This window comes from Chiloscyllium plagiosum, chromosome 4, assembly GCF_004010195.1.
Source record: "Chiloscyllium plagiosum isolate BGI_BamShark_2017 chromosome 4, ASM401019v2, whole genome shotgun sequence".
Lineage (NCBI taxonomy): Eukaryota > Metazoa > Chordata > Chondrichthyes > Orectolobiformes > Hemiscylliidae > Chiloscyllium > Chiloscyllium plagiosum.
This window is the reverse complement of record NC_057713.1, coordinates 2,727,312-2,748,119: the sequence shown is the minus strand read 5'-3', so window position 1 is coordinate 2,748,119 and position 20,808 is coordinate 2,727,312. Positions and strand designations below refer to the sequence as shown.

The window sequence follows — 20,808 nt, the reverse complement described above, 5'->3', positions numbered from 1 at the left end:
CTATGCTACTTTCTCCCCACCCCCACCCCCCTCTCATTTATCTCTCCACTCTGCAGGCACCCTGCCTCTATTCCTGATGAAGGGCTTTTGCCCGAAACATCGATTTTCCTACTCCTCGGATGCTACCTGAACTGCTGTGCTTTTCCAGCACCACTCTAATCCAGAATCTGGTTTCCAGCATCTGCAGTCATTGTTTTTACCTTCAGATTGTTTCCACAGGTCAGCACAACATCAAGGGCCAAAGGGCCTGTACTGCGCTGTAATGTTCTATGTTCTATCGTCCAAATGACAACCAAACTGAGCATCAGTGAGTGGGTTATTATTAAGTAAGTGTTGCTTGACAGCATAATCAATGACCACTTCTAACACTCTGCTGATGATCCATAGGGCAGTAATTGGCTGTCTGGGTTTGTCCTTTTTTTTGTGTGGATACAATATACCTTGGCAATCTTCCACATTGCTGAGTTGGTACCAGTGTTGTAACTGCTGCTAGGGGTGCAGCTAGTTCTGGAGTACAAGTCTTCACTACTATTACCAGATTGTTGTCAGGGTCCACTGCCCACTGCAGAATGCAATGCTTTCAAACGTTTCTTGATATTACATGGAATGCATCAAATGACTGCAGACTGGCTTCTAGATTGCTGGGGACTTCTAGAGGAGGTCAAGATGGAATTTCTGGCTGGATATGGTTATGAATGTCATCTTTTATACTTGTGTGCAGGACTCCCCCATTTGTAAAGCCTCCATCTTTTGTTAGTAATTTACTTGTCCACCACTGTTCACAACTAGATGTGACAAAGCTGCGGAGTCAGATTTTGTTTGTTGATTGCAGTATCACTTAGTTTTTTCTATTGAATGCTGTTGCTATCTGGCATGAGTGTAAGCCCTCTGCTCTAACTTCAGATATCATTTTTAGGTATGCCTGGTGTTTCTCCTGGCATGCCTTTCTGTACTCTACATTGAACCAGGGTTGATCTCCTGGCTTGATGATAATGACAAAGAGAGGGATATGCTGGGTCATGAGGTGACAGATGGTGTTTGAATACATTATTGAATTGTTAAGCCTGTAGGGATTCTTTAAAAAAAATTTGGTCCACCACAGTTAACATGATGGCAGTGCTACATGGCACTATGTTTGCTTGGGGATTAGACTGTGGAATATCATTCCCACACGCCTCTACATCTTTCATTTTCTTCCTTCAAGACACTCCTTAAGCTTAACTCTTCGACCAGGCCAGGTCTGAGTTAATACCTCCTATATAGCTCAGTGTCATGCTTTGTTTTATAATTCTCCTATGATCTATCTTGGTACAATTTATGATGTAAAGTTGCTGTATTAATGTATGCTATTGTTCTTGGTGTTGTTGGATGAATTTTTGATCCAAAATTAAGAGGAACCTAAGAGCTTGTTATAGTTCACAATAGAATTTTGTTAAATCTGGGAACCCGGCGACTGTCTGTGTGGAGTTTGCACATTCTCCCTGTGTCTGCCTGGGTTTCCTCCAGATGTTCCGGTTTCTTCCCACAGTCCAAAGATGTGCAGGTTAGGTGAATTGGCCATGCTAAAATGCCCATAGTGGTCAAAGATGTGTAGGTTACGTGCATTAGACAGGGGTAAATATAGGATAATAGGGTAAGGGAATGTCGGTGTGGACTTCTTGGGCAGAAGAGCCTGTTTCCACACTGTAGGGATTCTATGGATTCTATTCATGAACAGTGTCCCCGAACATATCAATGAGTAACACATGTAGATAAGTACAATTATTTGTTCCTAAAACAAGATTAGGAATGGAGACAGAAAGTATTGTTTTGTATAGTTTGGAGGATTTTTAAAAGAAAACCATTCATTCTGATATTATACAATAATATGTCAACTGAGAGTATGTTGGAAGTCTGAAAAGTTTGTTAGTTTCCAATTTTGCTTCAAAACTATGGGTCAAAGTCACTAATTCAACTATTATATTGAAATTTGATGGTTCACCAAACAGATCAGACCTCTTAGCATGTTTCACTATTTAGTATAATTATTTAGTTATCATAAGGGCTATTCAAAAGGGCTATTCAGCACATCATGTCTAAACCATTTAAAATGGCTTTACAATTAGTCTAACTCAACCTGTTCTTTTTCCAATGCCCTGCAAAATTTTCACCTTTAAATATCAATTGAATTACCTTTTAAACAGCCGAGTATACTTTCTTCAACCTTTCAGATCATGCATTCCTGATCACAGAATCACACAGTACAGAAGACGTCCTTCGGCCCATTTAATCTGCACTGAACAATTCTGCTCTAAACCTACACTAGTAATTTTTCCGCATGTTCCACCAACAATCATATCAACTCCCTGTGTAAAGAAAGGATTCTCTTTATCATTCCTATTCTTTTGCTAATTACCTTAATTCTGTGTCCACCAGGGCTAAAACAATTTTTTTAAGGGATTGTTTGTTGGGATTTTCTTGAGGCTATTTCTTGCCTATTGCAGGTGATTTTTGGTTTGCAAGGGCTCTATGTCAAATTTCAGGTGAAATGTTCAAGATAAAAACCTTTCTTAGTTCCTTAATATTTCCTGTAAATTGTAGATTCTGAATACAATTCACAATTCAGAACAATAAACAAAGATCCAATTCATCTCAAATTCCACATAGTTGGTGCAAAAAACAAAAACACAGGGCGATATAGAAAATGCAAAGGTTATAAATCTGCAGAGACAGTTTAACGTAAGGAAGGAGATACAATGAAATGTAATCACTGATTACTATTGTAAGTCAATTCAATTGAACTTCATTGTCAGCCACTTCTCCAGGACTCCCAATGCCTCCAATTAGGTGAGCAAAAATCACTCACTCATTCACTCACTCACCAGTGCCTGCAACTCCCAGAGCACAAGGCTAAAGCATTTAGAACAACCTTTAACGAGAAGTACCTGGTTGATGATCCAATTCGGCACAGCATCACAGATACCACTCTTCAGCCAATTCGATTTACTCCACATGATAACAAGAGATGGTTGCAGGCTACAGATACTGCAAAGGTTATGGGCCCTGACAATATTTTGATAATAGTACTGAAGACTTATGCTCCAGTACTTGCCACTACCGTGGCCAAGCTGTTCCAGTCCAGTTACAACACTTGCATCGACCTGACAATGTGGAAAATATCCTAAGTATGTCTTGTAGAAAAAAAACACCATCAGTCTATTCTCAACTATCAGTAAAGTGATGGAAGGTATCATCAACAGTATATCAAGCAGCACCTACTCAGTGATGCCCAGTTTAGATTCTGCCAGAAAAAGACTGAAAAAAAAAACACAGATACTGTAAATCAGAAACAACAGAAACTGATGGAAGAGCTCGTCAGGTTTGGCAGCATCTGTGGAAAGAAATCAGAGATGATGTTTCGGGCTGATTGACCCTTCCTTAGAATAAGTAACATTTGAGTTCTGAGAAAGGGTCACTTGACCTGAAAAGTTAATTTGATTTCTCTCCACAGATGCTGCCAGATCTGTTCAGCTCTTCCAGCAATTGCTGTTTGTGCCTTGGGTTCTGCCAGGTCCACTCAATTCCTGACTTCATTACAGCCTTGGTTCAAACATGGACAAAGAGTGGAATTCAAAAGGTGAGCTGAGAGTGACAGCCCTTGACATCAAAGCCGCATTTGATCAAATGGCATCAAGAGGCCCTAGCAAAACTGGAATCAATAGGAATCAGGTGAAAAACTCTTCACTGGTTACAGTCATTGAGAGACAGTGAGAGCTGCAGATGCTGGAGATCAGAGCTGAAAATGTGTTGCTGGACCTGCTGCGCTTTTCCAGCACTGGTTACAGTCATGCCTGGTACAAAGGAGGATGGCCATGCTTGTTGGAAGTCTCTCATCTCAGCTCCAGGACATCCCTGCAGGATAGTGTTCAAAGCTGAACATGTTCAGTTTCTTCACCAGTGACCTTCCCTCCATCATAAACTCAGAAATGGGGATGTTCACATTACTTATGACTCCTCAGACACTGAAGCAGTCCATGTGCAAATGCAACAAGACCTGTACAATATCCAAATTTGGGCTGAAAAGTGGCAAGTAACATTTCCACCACATAAATACCAGATAATGGCCACCTCCAAAAATAGTAAGTCTAACCACTGCTCCTTGACATTCAATGGCATTGCTATCACTGAATCCGCCACTACTAATATCCTGGGAGTTACCATTTACCAGAAACTGAACCGTACACAGTAGCTACAACAGCAGGTCAGAGGCTAGGAATACTGTGGCGAGTAACTCACCTCCTGACTTCCCAAAGCCTGTCCATCATCTACAAGGCATAAGTCAGGAGTGTGGTGGAATATTCCCCACTTGTCTTAATGGGTGCAGTCTAACACTCAAGAAACTTGACACCATCCAAGACAAAGCAGCCGACCTAATTGGTGCTACACCCACAAATATCCAGTCCCTCCATCGCCAACACACAGCAGCAGAAGTGTATACTGTGTCACAGATTCTTAGACAGAACCTTTCAAATCCACGACTTCCATCTAGAAGGACAAGCACACAAGACAACCTTGGATGAGAAGGTTAGGATGAATCCAAAGAGGTTCTTTAAACATATGAGAGGAAAATAAATAATGAGAGAGTGAATAGGACCCCTTAAGGATCAAAATGGGCATGTATGTATAGAACTGCAGGAGATGGGTGAGGTCCTCAATAAATATTTCTCCTCTGTGTTTACCGTGAGGGACCTTGGAGTTCAGGTGCATGGTTCTCTGAAAGTAGAGTCACAGGTAGACAGGGCAGTGAAGAAGGCTTTTGGCACACTGACCTTCATCAGTCCAGGCATTGAGTATAGGAGTTGGGATGTTATGTTCCAGTTGTACAGCATGTTGGTGAGGCTGTACATGGAGTACTGTTTTGGTTACCTTGCTATAGGAAGAATGTTATTAAACTGGAAAGAGTGCAGAAGAAATTTACAAGGATGTTACCAAGGTTCAACGGTCTGAGTTATAGGGAGAAGTTGGACAAGCTAGGACTTTTTATTTAGAGCACAGGAGATTGATGGGGGACCTTTGCAGAGTTATATAAAATCATGAGAGGCACGGATAGGGTGAATGCACGCAATCTTTTTCCCAGGGTTGGGGAATCAAGGACTAGAGGGCATCAGTTTAAGGTTACAGAGGAAAGAATAAAAAGGAAACTGATGGGCAGCTTTTTTACACAGAGGGTGGTACACATGTGGAATGTTTGAGGTAGGTACATTGACAACATTTAAAGGGCATTTGGACACATATATAGATAGGAAAGGTTTAGAAGGATATAGGCCAAGTGCAGGGAAATGGGGTTAACGTTGATGGACATTTTGATCGGCATGGACTAGTCTGGGCCAAAGGGCCTGTCTCCATTCTGTAGGACTCTATGACTCTATGAAATACACAGTAACACCACCACCTGCAAGTTCTCCCCAAGCTACTCACCATTCAGACTTGGAAATATATCGCCAATTCTTCAGTGTTGCCTGGTAAAAATCCTGGAACTCCTTCCCTAAGGGCATTGTGGGTCTAATACACCACGTGGACTGCAGTGGTTCAAGAAAGCAGCTCACCATAACCTTCTCAAGGGCAACTAGGGACAGGCAATAAATGCTAGCCCAACTAACAATGTACACATCCCATGAATAAATAAAAGAAAGCATGCGCCAATTAAATCCAGATCCAGGCACAGTTATAAACTGATGTCCCAAAACCTGGAACCAAGGTCTAGTGAGCTTCTGAGGCCAGGAGACAAACATTGGCTAGAAATAGCAGAGATTCTTTGATGGTTTCTCCCTGACAGGCAGTGGCCCCAGCAGGTGGTATCTGCTCAAATCAGCCTCTTGTTCGCTATTGGTCACATCCACTGTCTATCTGCAAATGTCACCAGGTTTAGCAGGATGAGGACAGAGCCTTCACCACTGGTATCCTGAAAATGGTCAGCAATGTAATCCAGGTCAACAAAAACACATGCATTAACCTCACAGCAACACGGGATAAACAAGCTGCTGTGAGAACTCACCATGGCCTAGAATGGGATTCTAACTGCACAAAATCCAGGCTGCTGCTACCAAGAAAACTGGAAACCCACAATAGTACAGAAAGAAAAGACCAGCTAGGAAGGTACATGTGTCTGAGGGACAAGAAAAACATCCCAAGAGAGACAGATTCTATGATTCAGGAGAAGCTCCTCAGATTCTGCCTTTTGCACATGTTGCTTCTCTAGCAAAGTGCACGGAGGAAACCGTTCTTGAGTTTTGTAAACCCATCATTAGAGTTTTCAAGGCTAGCTTTGAGAAGATTTGTAGCTCAGTTTGAAGTTCTGGATGTAGGTTTGCTCGCTGAGCTAGAACGCTCGTTTTCAGACATTTCATCACCATACTAGGTAACATCATCAGTGAGCCTCCGGATGAAGCACTGGTGGTGTAGCCCGCTTACTATTTATATATTTGGGTTTCCTTGAGTTGGTGATGTCATTTCTTGTGGTGACACCATTTCCTATGGTGATGTCATTTAATGTTCTTTTTCTCGGGTGTAGTAAATAGGATCCAAGTCAATGTGTTTGTTGATAGAGTTCCGGTTGGAATGCCATGCTTCTAGGAATTCTCGTGTATGTCTCTGTATGGCTTGTCCTAGAATGGATGTGTTGTCTGGTTGAAGTGGTGTCCTTCCTCATCCATATGTAAGGATACTAGTGAGAGAGGGTCATGTCTTTTCATGGCGAGCTAATGTTCATGTATCCTGGTGGCTAGTTTTCTGCCTGTTTGTCCAATGTAGTGTTTGTTACAATTCTTGCAAGGTATTTTGTAATTTACATCAGTTTTGCTTATTGTCAGTATAGGTCTTTCAAGTTCATTAGCTGCTGTTTTAGTGTGTTGGTGGGTTTGCAGGCTACCATAATGCCAAGGAGTCTGAGTAGTCTGGCAGTCATTTCCAAGATGTCTTTGATGTAGGGGAGAATGGCTAAGGTTTCTGGATGTGTTTTGTCGGTTTGTTTGGGTTCGTTGCTGAGAAATCTGCGGACTATGTTCTTTTTGAATACACTGTATAGGTGATTTTCCTCTGTTCTGCGTAACTCCTCTGTGCTGCAGTGTGTGGTGGCTCATTGGAAAAATGTTCTAATGCAGCTTCATTTGTGGATGTTGGGACGATTGCTTCTGTAGTTAAATATTTGGTCTGTATGTGTTGTTTTCCTGTAGATGCTGGTTTGAAGTTCCCCATTGGCTGTTCGCTCTACTGCGACATCGAGGAATAGCAGTTTGTTATTGTTTTCTTCCTCTTTAGTGAATTTTATGCCAGTAAGGGTATTATTGATGGTCTTGAAGGTTTCTTCTAATTTGTTTCACTTAGTGATGTCAAAGGTGTCATCCACGTAGCAGACCCAAAGTTTGGGTTGGATGGTTGACAGAGCTGTTTGTTCAAGTCTCTGCATTACTGCCTCTGCTAAGAACCCTAATATCAGAGATCCCACGGGTGTTCCATTGGTTTGTCTGTGGGTTTTGTTGTTGAAGGTGAAATGGGTGGTCAGGCATAGGTCCACTAGCTTGACGACATCGTCCTTGCTGATGAAGTTGGTGATGTTTGATGTATGTGTCTTTGGTTCTTCCAATAATGTAGTCAGTGTTTCCTTGGCCAGGTTGATGTTGATTGATGTGAACAGGGATGTTACATCAACGGAGGCCATTATTTCATCCTCTTCTATCTTGGTATCTTTAACGGTCTTCAGGAATTCTTGGGTGGAGTGGATGGAGTTACGTGAGTCTTCTCCTAAGTATTTTTGTCTTTGGTGTAGCTCCTTGGCCATTCTGTCAGTTGGTGTTCCAGGTAGTGAGACTATAGGTCTGAGGGGGGGGCTCCTGGTTTGTGAATTTTGGGTAATCCGTAGAAGTGTAGTGTGTTGGATCTGTCTGGTATCATCTTTGGAACATTGGTCTTATTTATTTCTCCAGATTTCTGAAGTTTTTTGAGTAGGGCTGTGATTCGGTTCTCTCGTTGTGGGGTCGGGTCTATTGCCACTTGTTGGTAAGTGTTGGCATCTGCAAGCAATGTGTTCACTTTCTCAATGTAGTCTCTTTGATTTAAAATGACTGTCAAGTGTCCTTTTTCTGCAGGTAGGATAACAATGTTTTTATCTTTTTTTTAGTTTTCTCGTGCTTTCCTTTATTGTGAATTGAGTGTGTTTCCTTCCTTTTTCCTGCTTAATGTTGATATGACTGTCTGTCTGATGGTTTGCTGGGTTTCTTCTGTGAGTTTGTTGTCTTTCAGTGTTGTTTCTAATGCTGCTGAGAAATCTTTCTTGTCCGTGTCCTGATGTTGTAATTTAATCCTCCTACTAAGACAGCTTTTTCAGTGTCTGTTGAGGGTTGGTCTGGTAAGTTTTTTAGGCAAAAGTGAGGACTGCCAATGCTGGAAACCAGAGTCTAGATTAGAGTGGTGCTAGAAAAGCACAGCAGGTCAGGCAGCATCTAAGGAGCAGGAAAATTGAAGTTTCCGAATCCCACCGCTGCCATTCGTGTGAGTCGCAGGTTGCACTTCAGTGTGTTAAATGTTGCTGCATTTAGTCTGATAAGTTTTTTATCCATGCAAGCCCCACCCCATACGTTTTGCCCGCAGGTTGGAGGTGAGCAGTAATGTGGCTGGAAAACCAGTGGAAGAATTTTTACAGTTCCCCACTCCGCACCCCCCACACCCCTCCCCCTGCCAACCAATATTGTTGACCAATCCTTGCAATGTTATTTTCTCACTTGCTGGAACATTGTTGAATAAATCAATTCAATCCAAACGTTTTCTTTTAAAATAGTAGTGGATCAGCAGAGAAGACTTTTAGGTTTTAATGAGTAACATGTGAATGGGTTGAAAAAACAATTGCCAGTTCAGCAAATCATTGTTGTTGCAGAATCTTACAGCACAGGAGGCAGCCAGTTGGCCCATCAAGCCTGTGCCAACTCTTTGATAGATTTATCCAATTAGTCTACTCCTCCCTACTCTTTCCTATGGGCCTTGTTCCCTTGACTTCAGACCAACAATAGTTCTGTTCACTCTTAACTGCCTTCTAGGAAATTAGGGTTGGGCAATATATGCTGGCCTGGTAAGTGATGCTCATATCCTATGAATGAGCTAAAAATTAGTTCTAATTCCCTTTTAAAGTTACAACTGAATCTAGTTCTACTACCCTTTCATACCAAATCATAACAACTTATTTGTCAATCGTTTTAAATCTGTGTCATCTCATTACAACCATCCTATCACTGGAAACAACTTCTCTTTATTTACTCAATAAAGAGCTCTTCTATCTTGAATACCTCAACTAAGTCCGCCTTTAAACTTCTATATTATGTGAAAAATCTAGTTCTCGAAGTTACTCCATGTAACAAAACTCCACATCCCTAGCACCATTCATGTGCATGCCCTCCAGGCCTTGGCAAACTTCCAAAAGACTTATACCCAGATATAATCATACTCAAAAATATCGGCTTTGCAGTAACAGATGCATCAAGCAAATTGAATAGACATCTCCAGAAATCATTGACCAACCTGACCGAAATCCAGAGTGACATTGACTTGGTTGTAGTGCAGTCCACGTGAAAGGGGCGGACTTTGCCACCAGCGCTCAGTACCATCGATGGCATTGGTGATTGCATGAGCTTTGTATGCATCATCAGATAGACAGTGATCACAGAATTGCCCCTAAAGAAAAGAAATGAAGGATTAAAAAAAAAGTTAAAATTAAGATCTTGAATGAAATCTGAAAAACCTTTGTAGCTTTAATCAGCATCATCAAATTCAAATATTGTTTTAAGTATTATATTTAAAGATAATGAACAGTGACACAAGAGGTATATATTTTACCTCATTACCTTCTTCCTTGTGAGATTTCCTCATTTTTTCCTGAACTTTATTGACATGAATTTCGATTGCTTGTTGCCATATTTGGAAGGAGCCATTCAGCATGTCATGCCTGTGAGAGCATTCTGCAAGGGCACTTACTTAAACCCACACTTTCCCATAGCCCTAACAAATGCTTCCTCTTCAGATAATCATCCAAGTCTCTTTTGAAAGTCAGGATACACCTTGCCTCACCACAGCCTTAGGCAGTGCATTTCAGATCCTAACCACTCAATTTGTAAAAACAACTTCCTCATATTGACGTTGCTCATTTAGCTGATTAATTTAAATTGATTTCATGTGGTTCTCAATCTTTCCGCAAAGAAAGGCTTCTCCTTTACCCCTCCAAGGAGACTAGATCCAACTTCTTCAACCTGTGCACATGACTAAACTTTCTCATCCCTGGAACCATTCCAGCTATTTAACATGATGAGGAGTGATAATTATACAAAATGGCATTTCTAATCCTGCCTGAGAGTTGCTGGTTAATCTGAGAGGCTGACATACAGTAGGTATACTGTTCTGGCTGTAACAGCAGTAGCTTTGGCCAAGTCTGAGAGTGCAACAAGTCCCCAGATTCCAAATCTGAGAGTCTGGGATCATGGTACTGTGGAGGAGAGAGATGAGGTCCAGAGAAGCATGTGGGTTGAGTTTGGCAGAAAAGAAGTTAGGTGCCTTGATAGAGAGGTAAAAGTCAGGGAGGAAGAGAGCACCTAAAGTTGGGGAGACCAATATGATCGAAGTTGGAAGGTGGACACTTAAAGAAAGTGAGCCCCATTTTCTGCCTGAGGCCTGAGTAGGATGATTGACCTATTAGACAGCTCACCATTCTAAAAAGTCACCAACAGCCTTAAAATTCATGCCAGGTGTGAAGTGGTTGACCATATAATGATTGATCGCAAGAACCTCAATTCGGTTAGGCAGAAAGCTGCCCTAGGCCTCTCCTCTCCCATATAAAAACGTAAACAGTTGAGTGAAAAAGCATTAGGGGATTTTACAGACACTTCACCTGCAACCAAGCAGTGAAGGATCATAAAATTTTACCCATAATATTCAGTTGAGGCCAAATCATTGTTTTGTAAAAGTTTGTCATAATTTCTTTACTGTTGCACTCTGATCCTCTATTTATCAAGCCAAGGATGCTGTACGCTTTATTAAGTGTGTTGTTAATCTGCACTACAACCTTGAATAACCTAAAGGTCCCTCTGCTCCTACACCATTTTGTGAAGAGCGCCATTTACTTTATATTGTCCTTCATCACTCTTCCTGCCAAGATGAATAATTGTAAGTTTCCTTATAGGGTTGTGAAAAAAGTTTTTGATACAGGTTTGCCTTCATTGCTCAGTCATGATGTGGAGGTGCTGGTGTTGAACGACATGATACTAGGTTGCAGTCCAACAGTTTTATTTGAAAGTACAAGGTTTTGGAGCATTGTTCCTTCAACAGGTAGCTAATGGGGCAGGATACATAAGACACAGAATTTATAAATAAATGATCAAAGTGTCATATAACTAATGTGATGTATTAGAAAAATCTAAATGGCTGTTCAGTCTTTAATTACTTAGAAGGGAGATGCATTGGAGCCACCTGTAGTGAGACATGAACCCAAGATCCTGATTGAGGCCATCCTCATGGGTACTGAACTTGACTATCAGCCTTTGCTCAGTGATTCTGCATTGTTGTACAACCCAAAGTCCACATTGAAGGACATTCACCCGAAGATCCGAGGCCAAACAACCCTAACCCCTGAAGTGTTCCCCCACTGGGAGGGGACATCCCTGTCTGGCGATTGTTGCACAGTGTCCATTCATCCATTGTCATAGCATCTACATGATTTCGCCAATATACCATGCAGCCTTGTCTGCAGCATATGAGATCAATAACATTGACCATGTCACGAGCATACCTGCCGTGCACGTGGTGGGTGGTACCCCATGTGTAACGGTAGTATCCATGATGACACTGACACGTCTTGCAGAGGTTGCCGGTGCAGGATAGTGTGGTGTTGCGGTTGATGTTGTCCTGAAGGCTGGGTAGTTTGCTATTTTGTTCAAACAGCACACAATCTGTAGGCAGTCAGTCAATGTAACATTTTATAAATTACAACTTTGAAAAGAAACCCAGTCTGACTCCAGGTTGGGATACAGACAGACCGACCCTAATATCACACCTTTAATGCATTGTCTGGGCAAACATGTCACCTTTTTTTATATACTTAAGTTATCTTGGGACTGTGACTTGAAAGAAATTCTGCGATTTACATATTAATCAATCGAAACCTGCATCCCCATTCTAAGTGATTAAAGACAACAGCAATCTAGGTTTGTGGAATACATGGCGTTAGTTGTATGACACTTTGATCTTTTACTATAAATACTGTGTCCTATGATCCTGCCCCACTAGCTACCTGACAAAGGTGCAGTGCTCCAAAAGCTTGTACTTTCAAATAAACCTGGTGGACTATAATGTGACATTGTGTCATTTTTAACTTCTCTGATCAGACTATTAAAACTGCTGGAAAAGCTCAGCAGATCTGGCAGCATCTGTGGAGAAAAATCAGAGTTAACGTTTTGGGTCGAGTGACCCTTCCTCGGAACTTCAGTATAGGAGTTGGGACGTCATGTTGTAGCTGTACAGGACATTGATGAGGCCACATACAATTCTGGTTGCCCCTCTATAGGAAGGATGTTATGAAACTTGAGAAGGTGCAGGAAAGATTTACAAGGATGTTACCGGGACTGGAGAATTTGAGTTATAGGGAGAGGCTAATTAGGCTGGGTATCCTAAAGTAAACCAGCCATTCAGCCAACTGAGCTAACAGACTCTCTCTGCAATTAAAAAGCCTCTCATGCCAGTTTATTTCCCCATATCAGTTGCTGCAAGCTGTCACTTTTAAGTAATAAGTCAGTGACTTCTCTAAATGTGAACAAGTTATCCTGTATTTCCTGCAAACATGAAAGTATCTGGAAAAGGCAGATCAAGAAGCAGCATTCTGAATGCAAAAGGATCATCTTAGCAAATATTGTGGACAGGGATCTTTGAACTGCCCTTCCCACTCTCCATTCACACATTTCTCTCATTTTTTTTGTGTAGATCTGTATGTATGTTTGTGGGGTCTTCCGTAAGTGGATTAGAATTTTGGCTGGTTAAAAACTGCTTGCCTGCAGTGAGAATCTATTTATTTGGCATATATAGCCACTCTTGTCAGGGTCAGAAACCCTTTCTATCAACATTGGTCTGAAAGACAGCTAAACTGTGGAGTTCTGTACTCTTAAAAAATTCTTTAACTGATGTGATAACTCTGTGAATAGTGAGGTGTGATTTCCAGTGCATTTCCCCAGCGAAGGGTGACAATGTTGACAATATCCGTTAGATGCCACAGTGTGCACACGTGAAAGCAAATGCTCAGATTATGCAAAATAAAAAACAATATTTTATATCTGAAGATTCAGGTTCACAATTGTTCACCTTAACAACATTGAACACAGGAAAAGAACATTCCTTCAGCATGTTAACATATCTGCAGAGTTTCCTAAAATAAAGCTAATGGATTATTTTGAAGTGACACCATGAAGGTAAATGCTTCTGAAAAGGCAGCTACTGAAAACAATTGAAGTTATTGGTTATATTTTAATCTGTTTGTTTTTGACGATTAATATACTGACAACTTAATTGTACAGTAATTTCCCAGGGATGCATCTGCACTCAAGCAAGTGAGATACAATAGGCAGAATTCTTCCCACCATAAATCAAGTCTCAGTGGCTGAAAGCCAGAGACAACCTCTCAGTGATGGGTGGCAGGGCAGGAACAGGGCACTTTAGCCAATAAAAAGAATACTACTGACATTGGGAAACCACACCCAAGGAGCAGCCGTTTGGCAGTGCCACGACTAACGGTAACTACTGTTGAGGCTGCAGCATGAGGATGCCAGGGCATGGGTGATGGCTGCAGAAAGCTGGGGGTGAAGGGTGTGGTGCTGGAAAAGCACAGCCGGTCAGGCAGCAACCGAGGTGCAGGAGAATTGACGTTTTGAGCATAAGCTCTTCATCAGGATGGTGGGAAGGGAAATGGACAGGTAGGACAGTTCAAGAGGGTGGTGCCGAGTTAAAGGGTTGGATTTGGGATATGGTGGGGGGAGGGTAAATGAGGAAACTGGTGAAATCCACATTGACCGTGTGTGGTTGGAGGGTCTGAAGGGAGAAGATGAGGTGTTCTTCCTCCAGACATCAGGTGGTTAGGGTTTGGTGATGGAGGAGGCCAAGGGCTTGCATGTCCTTGGCAAAGTGGGAGGGGGAGTTAAAGTGTTCAGCCACGGGGCAGTGGGGTTGTTTCGTGCGCGTGTCCCAGTGATGTTCTTTGAAATGTTCCACAAATTAGTGTTCAGTCTCCCCAGTGTGGAGGAGATCACATCGAGAACAACCGATATAGTAGATGACATGTGTGGAAATACAAGTAAATCTCTGTTGGATGTGGAAGGATCCTTTGGGGCCTTGGACAGAGGTGAAGGGTGCAGTGTGGGTGCAGGTAAGGGAAGTGGTAAGGGAAGTTGCTGGCAGTGGAGGGTGGGTTGGTGGGGGGTGTGAACCTAACAAGGGAGTCGCAGAGGGAATGGTCTCTGCAGAATGCAAATAACAGTGGTGTGGGAAATATATTCCTGATGGTGGGTCTGTTCGTAGGTGGCGGTAATGGCGGAGGATGATGCATTGTATCCAGAGGTTGGTGGGGTGGAAGGTGAGGACCAGGGGGGTTCTATCCCAACTGCTGCCACGACATGGACCACCTCAACCTGAGCCACCTATGATAGCTATTTCTTCACTTCCCTGAAATCTATAGCTTGGCTATTCAATTATTTCCATGGCTGACTCTTGTTTTAAGAGTTGATGCAAAGGTGCCAGGATGGAGAAACATCTACCTGGGAGAAACATCTAAGGACTATGCAAGTTCTCTAAGTGCTCTTTATTTGTCTTTCATGATATTAGCACATGCTGGGCCCAGCACAAGACTCTGCAATATCAGCAGCAAATGCATTAGCGAAGTGTATCCATAGCGGCCTCATGTTGGAGGCAGAGTTTGGGCCGGTGCAGTACCTGATGGCATCAGTGGGGTCTGCATTAGTGAGGTCCATAGTGGTGAGGGTGTTGGTGGCGTAGAGATGGCACCAAAGACTGGTGACTTTCATTCCAGCGGCCCCATTGCGGCTTATGATCTTATAGACTTGTGCCTGGCCACTAGGCCCTTGGCAGAGGACTTAACAAGGAGTGTAAAACTGAACATTTTTCTTTATTCCTCTGTCTTTATAGGCTATTTAGTCCCTCATGCCTGTCCCGCCTTTCAATGAAATCATGGCTGACCTAAGGCCTAACTCCACATGGGACGCCTTTGGTCCATATCCGTTCCTATTATCAATTAACAAAAAGTTATCTATCTCAGATTTAAAATTAACAAATGATTTAACATCAACTGAAACAAAAAAAACAGAAATTGCTGGAAAATCTCAACAGGTCTAACAGTATCTGTAGAGAGAAATCAGAGTTAATGTTTTGGGTCATGTGACCCATCATCAGAACATGACCTGAAACTTAAACTATGATTTCTCTCCACAGATGCTGAGCTTTTCCAGCAATTACTGTTTTGTTTCTGATTTACAGCATCTGCAATTATTTCATTTTTTATTTAGCATCAACCGATGTTGGTGGAAGAGAGTTTCAAACATCTGTCAGCTTTTGTGTGTAGATGTATTTCCCAATATTTCTCTGAATGGTCTGGCTCTGTTTTTAGACTATGCCTCCAAGTTCTAGAATTCTAACCCAGTAGAAATAGTTTATCTTCAACTACCTGATCTCTTCTTGTTAAACTCTTGAAGATTCAAACCAATTATGTAATCAATCATGCGAGTGATGCCTATTCCCATTGTTTGATATATTCTAAGACCAATGGTCCCAAATGTTCCAACACTCCAAGGCCAAGAAACAGTTGGTTTGGGGGCAACATGACACACATGAAGAAATGCTAGATAACTGAAATTCTAACATGGTCTCTCACTTTGTTTCATAGATGAAAGCAATGCATGCCAGCAAGAAGCATGGAGAGAAGCTTCATGTTTTAAAGTACACTTGTATCAATGGGAAAAGGAGCTGTCTGTCTTAAATTTAGTTGAAAACTTAGTTACGAAAAGGTAGGTTAAATAGAAAATGCTGGAACTGCATTTCAAGCCAGTCAACAGGTTAACATTTTAGGGCATGAAGATCAGGGAAGTATGATGAACTACACCAACCCAAACATAATAATAAAACTATGTCAAGCCAATGCTGAAAATCTGCAACAAAGTGCTGGAGAAACTCAGCAGGTCTGGCAGCATCTGTGGAGAGAGAAACAGAATTAACATTTTGAGTCTTTCGGTATGACTCTTCTGGAGAACAGAGTATTACTCTGAAGAAGTTCTTCAATTCTGAAGAAGTCATACCAGATTCAGAATGTTAATTCTATTTCTCTCTCCAAAGAAACTGCCAAACCTACTGAGTTTCTCCAGCACTTTGTTTTTCTTCCAAATAACCTGGTTTTCTTTCTGCTGATAGCCTTTTTTGTTTGGGAGGCATTTCTGATTTGGGAGGCAATGCCCTAGTAGTATACTCGTGGGACTCTTAATCCAGAGACAAAGGTAATGTCCTGGGGATCTGGGTGCAAATCCCATCATGGCAGATGATGGAATCTGAATTCAATAAAAATCTGCATTTGAGAGTCTAACGATGATCCTGAATCTAAGCCAATTGTAATGAAAAACCCATCTGATTCACTAATGTCCTTCAGAGAATGAAGCTGTCACCCTTACCCGGTCTTGCTAGCATGTGACTCCAAACCCACAGCAATGCGGTTGGTTCTTAACTGCCCTCTGGGCAATAATTGCTGGCCCAGCCAGCCATGCCCTCATTTCCATGAATTCATAAAACAATTAGAGTTCAGTTTTTATTTTCCACTTTCAGACAGATTATGGTTGTTTTCATTTGAAATGTTACTTCAGCCAGGCTGATATTCGGTCCAGTTAACCTGTTCTCTGTGGCTACAATGGGGAATGTGACCGGTTTCTGCGTGTAACTGGGTACGGCTGTTAGGATTGAGTTGTCGTGATCACCTAGGTTTGAAACGAAGTGTAACCCTGTACATTTTCCTGTGCTCCATTCACAGCAACAGCTAGATCCTGGACTCTTGGTTTAACCCGAGTTGGCCCTTTTACTTTACGGTTTTAATTTACCAAACCATGAAATATCTCCAAATGTAATACACTTTTCTAAGTTTTTTTAATGCTCGCAAACTTAATGGTTGAATCATTGAGCGCAGACACTATTCTGCCCATCGCGCTGAAAGCTGTCCAATTAACACATAATGCAGATTGTTTGGTGGAATCTGTCCAGATTCTCAGTCTTCTGATGGTTTGGAAAGCGGAATGCTTCCCCGCACTCCAATTCTCAGTTAGCAGCGTGCTCTGTACCTGAATCGTCTGACTGGAGACTCCGGCAGCTGGTCCTCCCACTAGTTTACAGTAGAGGTCCAGTCTCGGCCTGCCCGATCCGTCCTCTCCGCAAGTGGCCGTAGCCGCAATCTTAGACCCTTGCGCGATGTTCAAGTAGGGCGGGTGCAGGCTGAAGCCGTTGAGTTTGTCTGGTGCCTCTCGGCTGAGGACGAGCTGTCCAAAGTGTAGCAGGACAGCACCGAGCAGCAACCTTCCCCTCGGCCCCCTCGCCATGTTTCACAGTCACAGAGCTCTCTCTCACTCTCTCTCTTAACACTGGAGCTCTGCTCCTTGTCTACAACCCAATGACACACACCCCGTATCTACCCAGGAACTGGGACTAAGGAAATCCTGACTACACAAATTACGAATAATCATTGTTCCAATTTCTATATTTAGATTTATTTTTTAAAAAAAAGAACTAATTGGCCAGTTTTTACATCTTAAAATGAATACACATTCAACATTCTCACGGATTGTCCTAGAAAAGAAATGTATGATAATTGGATGTAATGAGATTATTACATGTAAGCGCGTTTTTTCCCTGATGAATAAATAAACCTGCTTTTGCAATGTTGTATGGTAAATGTGACAATATGACATTAGCAATAACAGTAATAATTCATAAAAGATATTAAACTCTTCCTGTGAAGTTTATTTGTGTAAATTCCATGCCGTCTGATGGTTTTCTCATGGTAACCGTTTTGAACAGAAAATTACAAATAAAAATGTGATGAAAATAGAGTGGAGCACAATTTGTTTGTTGGCAAACAGCCAGAGAATGAAATCAAGGAATACCTGCAAGCCTGAACATACCCTTCCTTTCAGTCAAGTGCTTGACATTCTTTCTTCATCACCTCGCTATTTCTCGGATCCATTCACACATCATCCTGGATTATCTAAATTCGAATGATCAGGCATTTTTAAATTTGGGAAAGACGCGAGGGTCATTGAGGGGCTGCCGAAGAGATTTACCAGGGAGCGGCGAGATGGCGGTGGGGCTACAAGGTTAGATTGGAGGAGCTGGACTGCTCTCCTTTGAGGAGTGAAGCGATTGGGGTGTACAGCATTGTGAGAGGGTTCGGTGGGTTAGGAAAGGAGCTGCTCCCTTTAGCTGTTGTACTGGGAATGCAATGGGCACGGATTTAACATTTTGAGCAAGAGACGCGGGGGAATGTGAGGAGAAATTTCAAAACCGTCCCACAGGTAATGATTGGGAACTTTCTCCCCATCACGGAGGAAGCCTAATGGGGCGACAATGAGTGAGACTAGATGGATTGTTCAGTGGGCAGCCAGTACGAACTCGATAGGCCGAATGGCGTCGTGAGCCGTAAGGGATTCTGCACCAGCGCTGTTTCCATTTAGGCTGAAGTCTTTTTATTTTAACTTCTGGAATACTGCACATTTTATGTCTTGAACGTAGATCTCTGAAGCTGTGTGTGCATTCTTGAAAGGGCTCTAATACAGGGATTAACCTTTTAAAAAGCCTCCACAAGCGCGATGGGCCGAATGGTCTCCTGTAGTGAACAATAATTGCAGGGCGAATGTGTGTAAACGCTGCTTTCTACCTTGCAAGGAAACTCATATACTTTTACATCTCACTTTACCACAGGGGAGTGCTACAGCTGCACCTCCCACAGCTTCAGATTTATAAAGACAGCCTACTGTTGTCAGCTGCCCCTATATCACGCCCTTTGATAAAAGGGTCTTTTTAGCCGCCGTCATTCACGGGGTGGCAAGCTTTTCGGCACGAAACAGCTCTCTCGAAGTTCACCTATCTTCCACACAGCAAGCCAGCTGTACAAACAGGACCAACTTTATGGTGGCTCTCAGAACAACTAAACTGTTCAACTTTTCTGATAAGGACGAAGGGACACAGTTCCAGAATACAGTATTCGGCTCCGACGTGGAACCGTTTGGCAGCATTCAGACAGCAGAGTTACTCCCCCCACCCTGGCCACTCTGTTGGTGCTGGGCCTATCCCTCCATCGCTATGTATATTGTTCGCGGCTGTTGACATGTGGTTTGCTCGCCTTTGGAGTTTTTTTTTAAACTGGAGAAACCCAGCAAGTCAGACAGCATCTGTGCAGGTAGAAGCAGAGTTAACGTTTCAAATCCAGAAACCCTGAAAAAGTCTGATCTGAATAATTCACTCCAGACTCAAATAATTAATTGTTGATTTTCAAATACTGGCAGACATTTTGAGCTTCTCCAACACTTCCAGTTTTTGATTGTTTCAGATCTCTAGTATTTGCATGTTTTTTAACTGACCGGTTGAGAGTAAGGTTCAATTAGCAGGGAGGGTCTGCAAAGCTGATCCCTGATAAAGACTGGAGCCCCACTCCTATCTGAAGGTGATTTAAAAGTAAATAACCTTGAGAACAGCTGGGTATCTTTATATTTGCTGCTGACATTTTTTTGGATGAATATTTATTCGGGTGCCACAGCTCCCCCCACCCCCTCCACCCCCTTTTAATGAATATCTTGACAGGAAAGGATGTGCCTGCCTCAATGACACCATGAAGAACTTGGGTGTGGCAAAGAGATTGGGAACAAACGTTGTCAAAGAATATGCGAATGGATGATATTTGTATAAATCTGAATCCTCTCCCCATGGGCTGGGAGCCAACTGAAATTTTTAAAATAGTTTTTGCTGGAAAAGCTCAGCAGGTCTGGCAGCATCTGTGGAGAGAAATCAGAGTTAACGTTTCAGGTTAACTCAGAAGGAAGTCGGGTAAAAGGAATACACGTTATTTGTCATCAGAACAAGTTGAAATGACTAAATGGCCAAGTTCTGTTTTCATGATCAAAAGCTCCATTTTAAATCATAAAACTGTTACAGTAGAGAATGAAATCATTCAGTCACAACTCACCCGGTCCCATTCCCTTACACATTCCTAGGTAAATCCTGTCTCTGGGTTTATCTGATTCCCTCATGCATAACATGATTGAATCTGTTTCCATCATACTTTCAGGCAGAGCATTCCAAATCCCAACCACTTGCTGGGTAAAAATATCTTTCCTCTAGAGGATTCATCACCTTCAATTTGAGTCCTCTGATCATCCTCCCAGTTTAAACCCTTTCAGAGGAATAGTCAGGTTATAATTACACTACAATTCAAGGGAATGACCTTCCTTCCATCATAAGGTCAGAAGTAGGGATGTTGGCTGATGATTGCACAATGTTCAACACCATTCACAATTCCTCAGATACTGAAGCAGTCCATGTGCAAATGCAACTAGATCTGGACGATATCCAGGTTTGGGCTGACAAGTGGCAAGTAACATTCACACTTCACAAATGCCAGGCTATAACAATTAGAAATAAGAGACAATCTAACCACTGCCCCTTGACATTCAGTGCTGTTACCATCATTGAATCCCCCACTTTTGACATTCTTAG

General features: G+C 42.2%; 1 protein-coding gene across 1 annotated transcript in view; it reads right to left on the bottom strand.

Annotated features, from left to right (window-relative positions):
• LOC122548812 (laminin subunit alpha-3-like) overlaps window positions 1-17,771 on the bottom strand; it is a 376,692-nt gene extending 358,921 nt beyond the window's left edge. The window contains exons 1-2 of the mRNA XM_043687604.1: window positions 17,385-17,771; window positions 9,547-9,699 (exon numbers count right to left, since the gene is read on the bottom strand). Of these exons, the coding sequence (XP_043543539.1) occupies window positions 9,547-9,699; window positions 17,385-17,639 (408 nt within the window). The 5' untranslated portion in view covers window positions 17,640-17,771. The remainder of the gene's footprint in view (window positions 1-9,546; window positions 9,700-17,384) is intronic.
• Window positions 17,772-20,808: the final 3,037 nt, after the last annotated feature.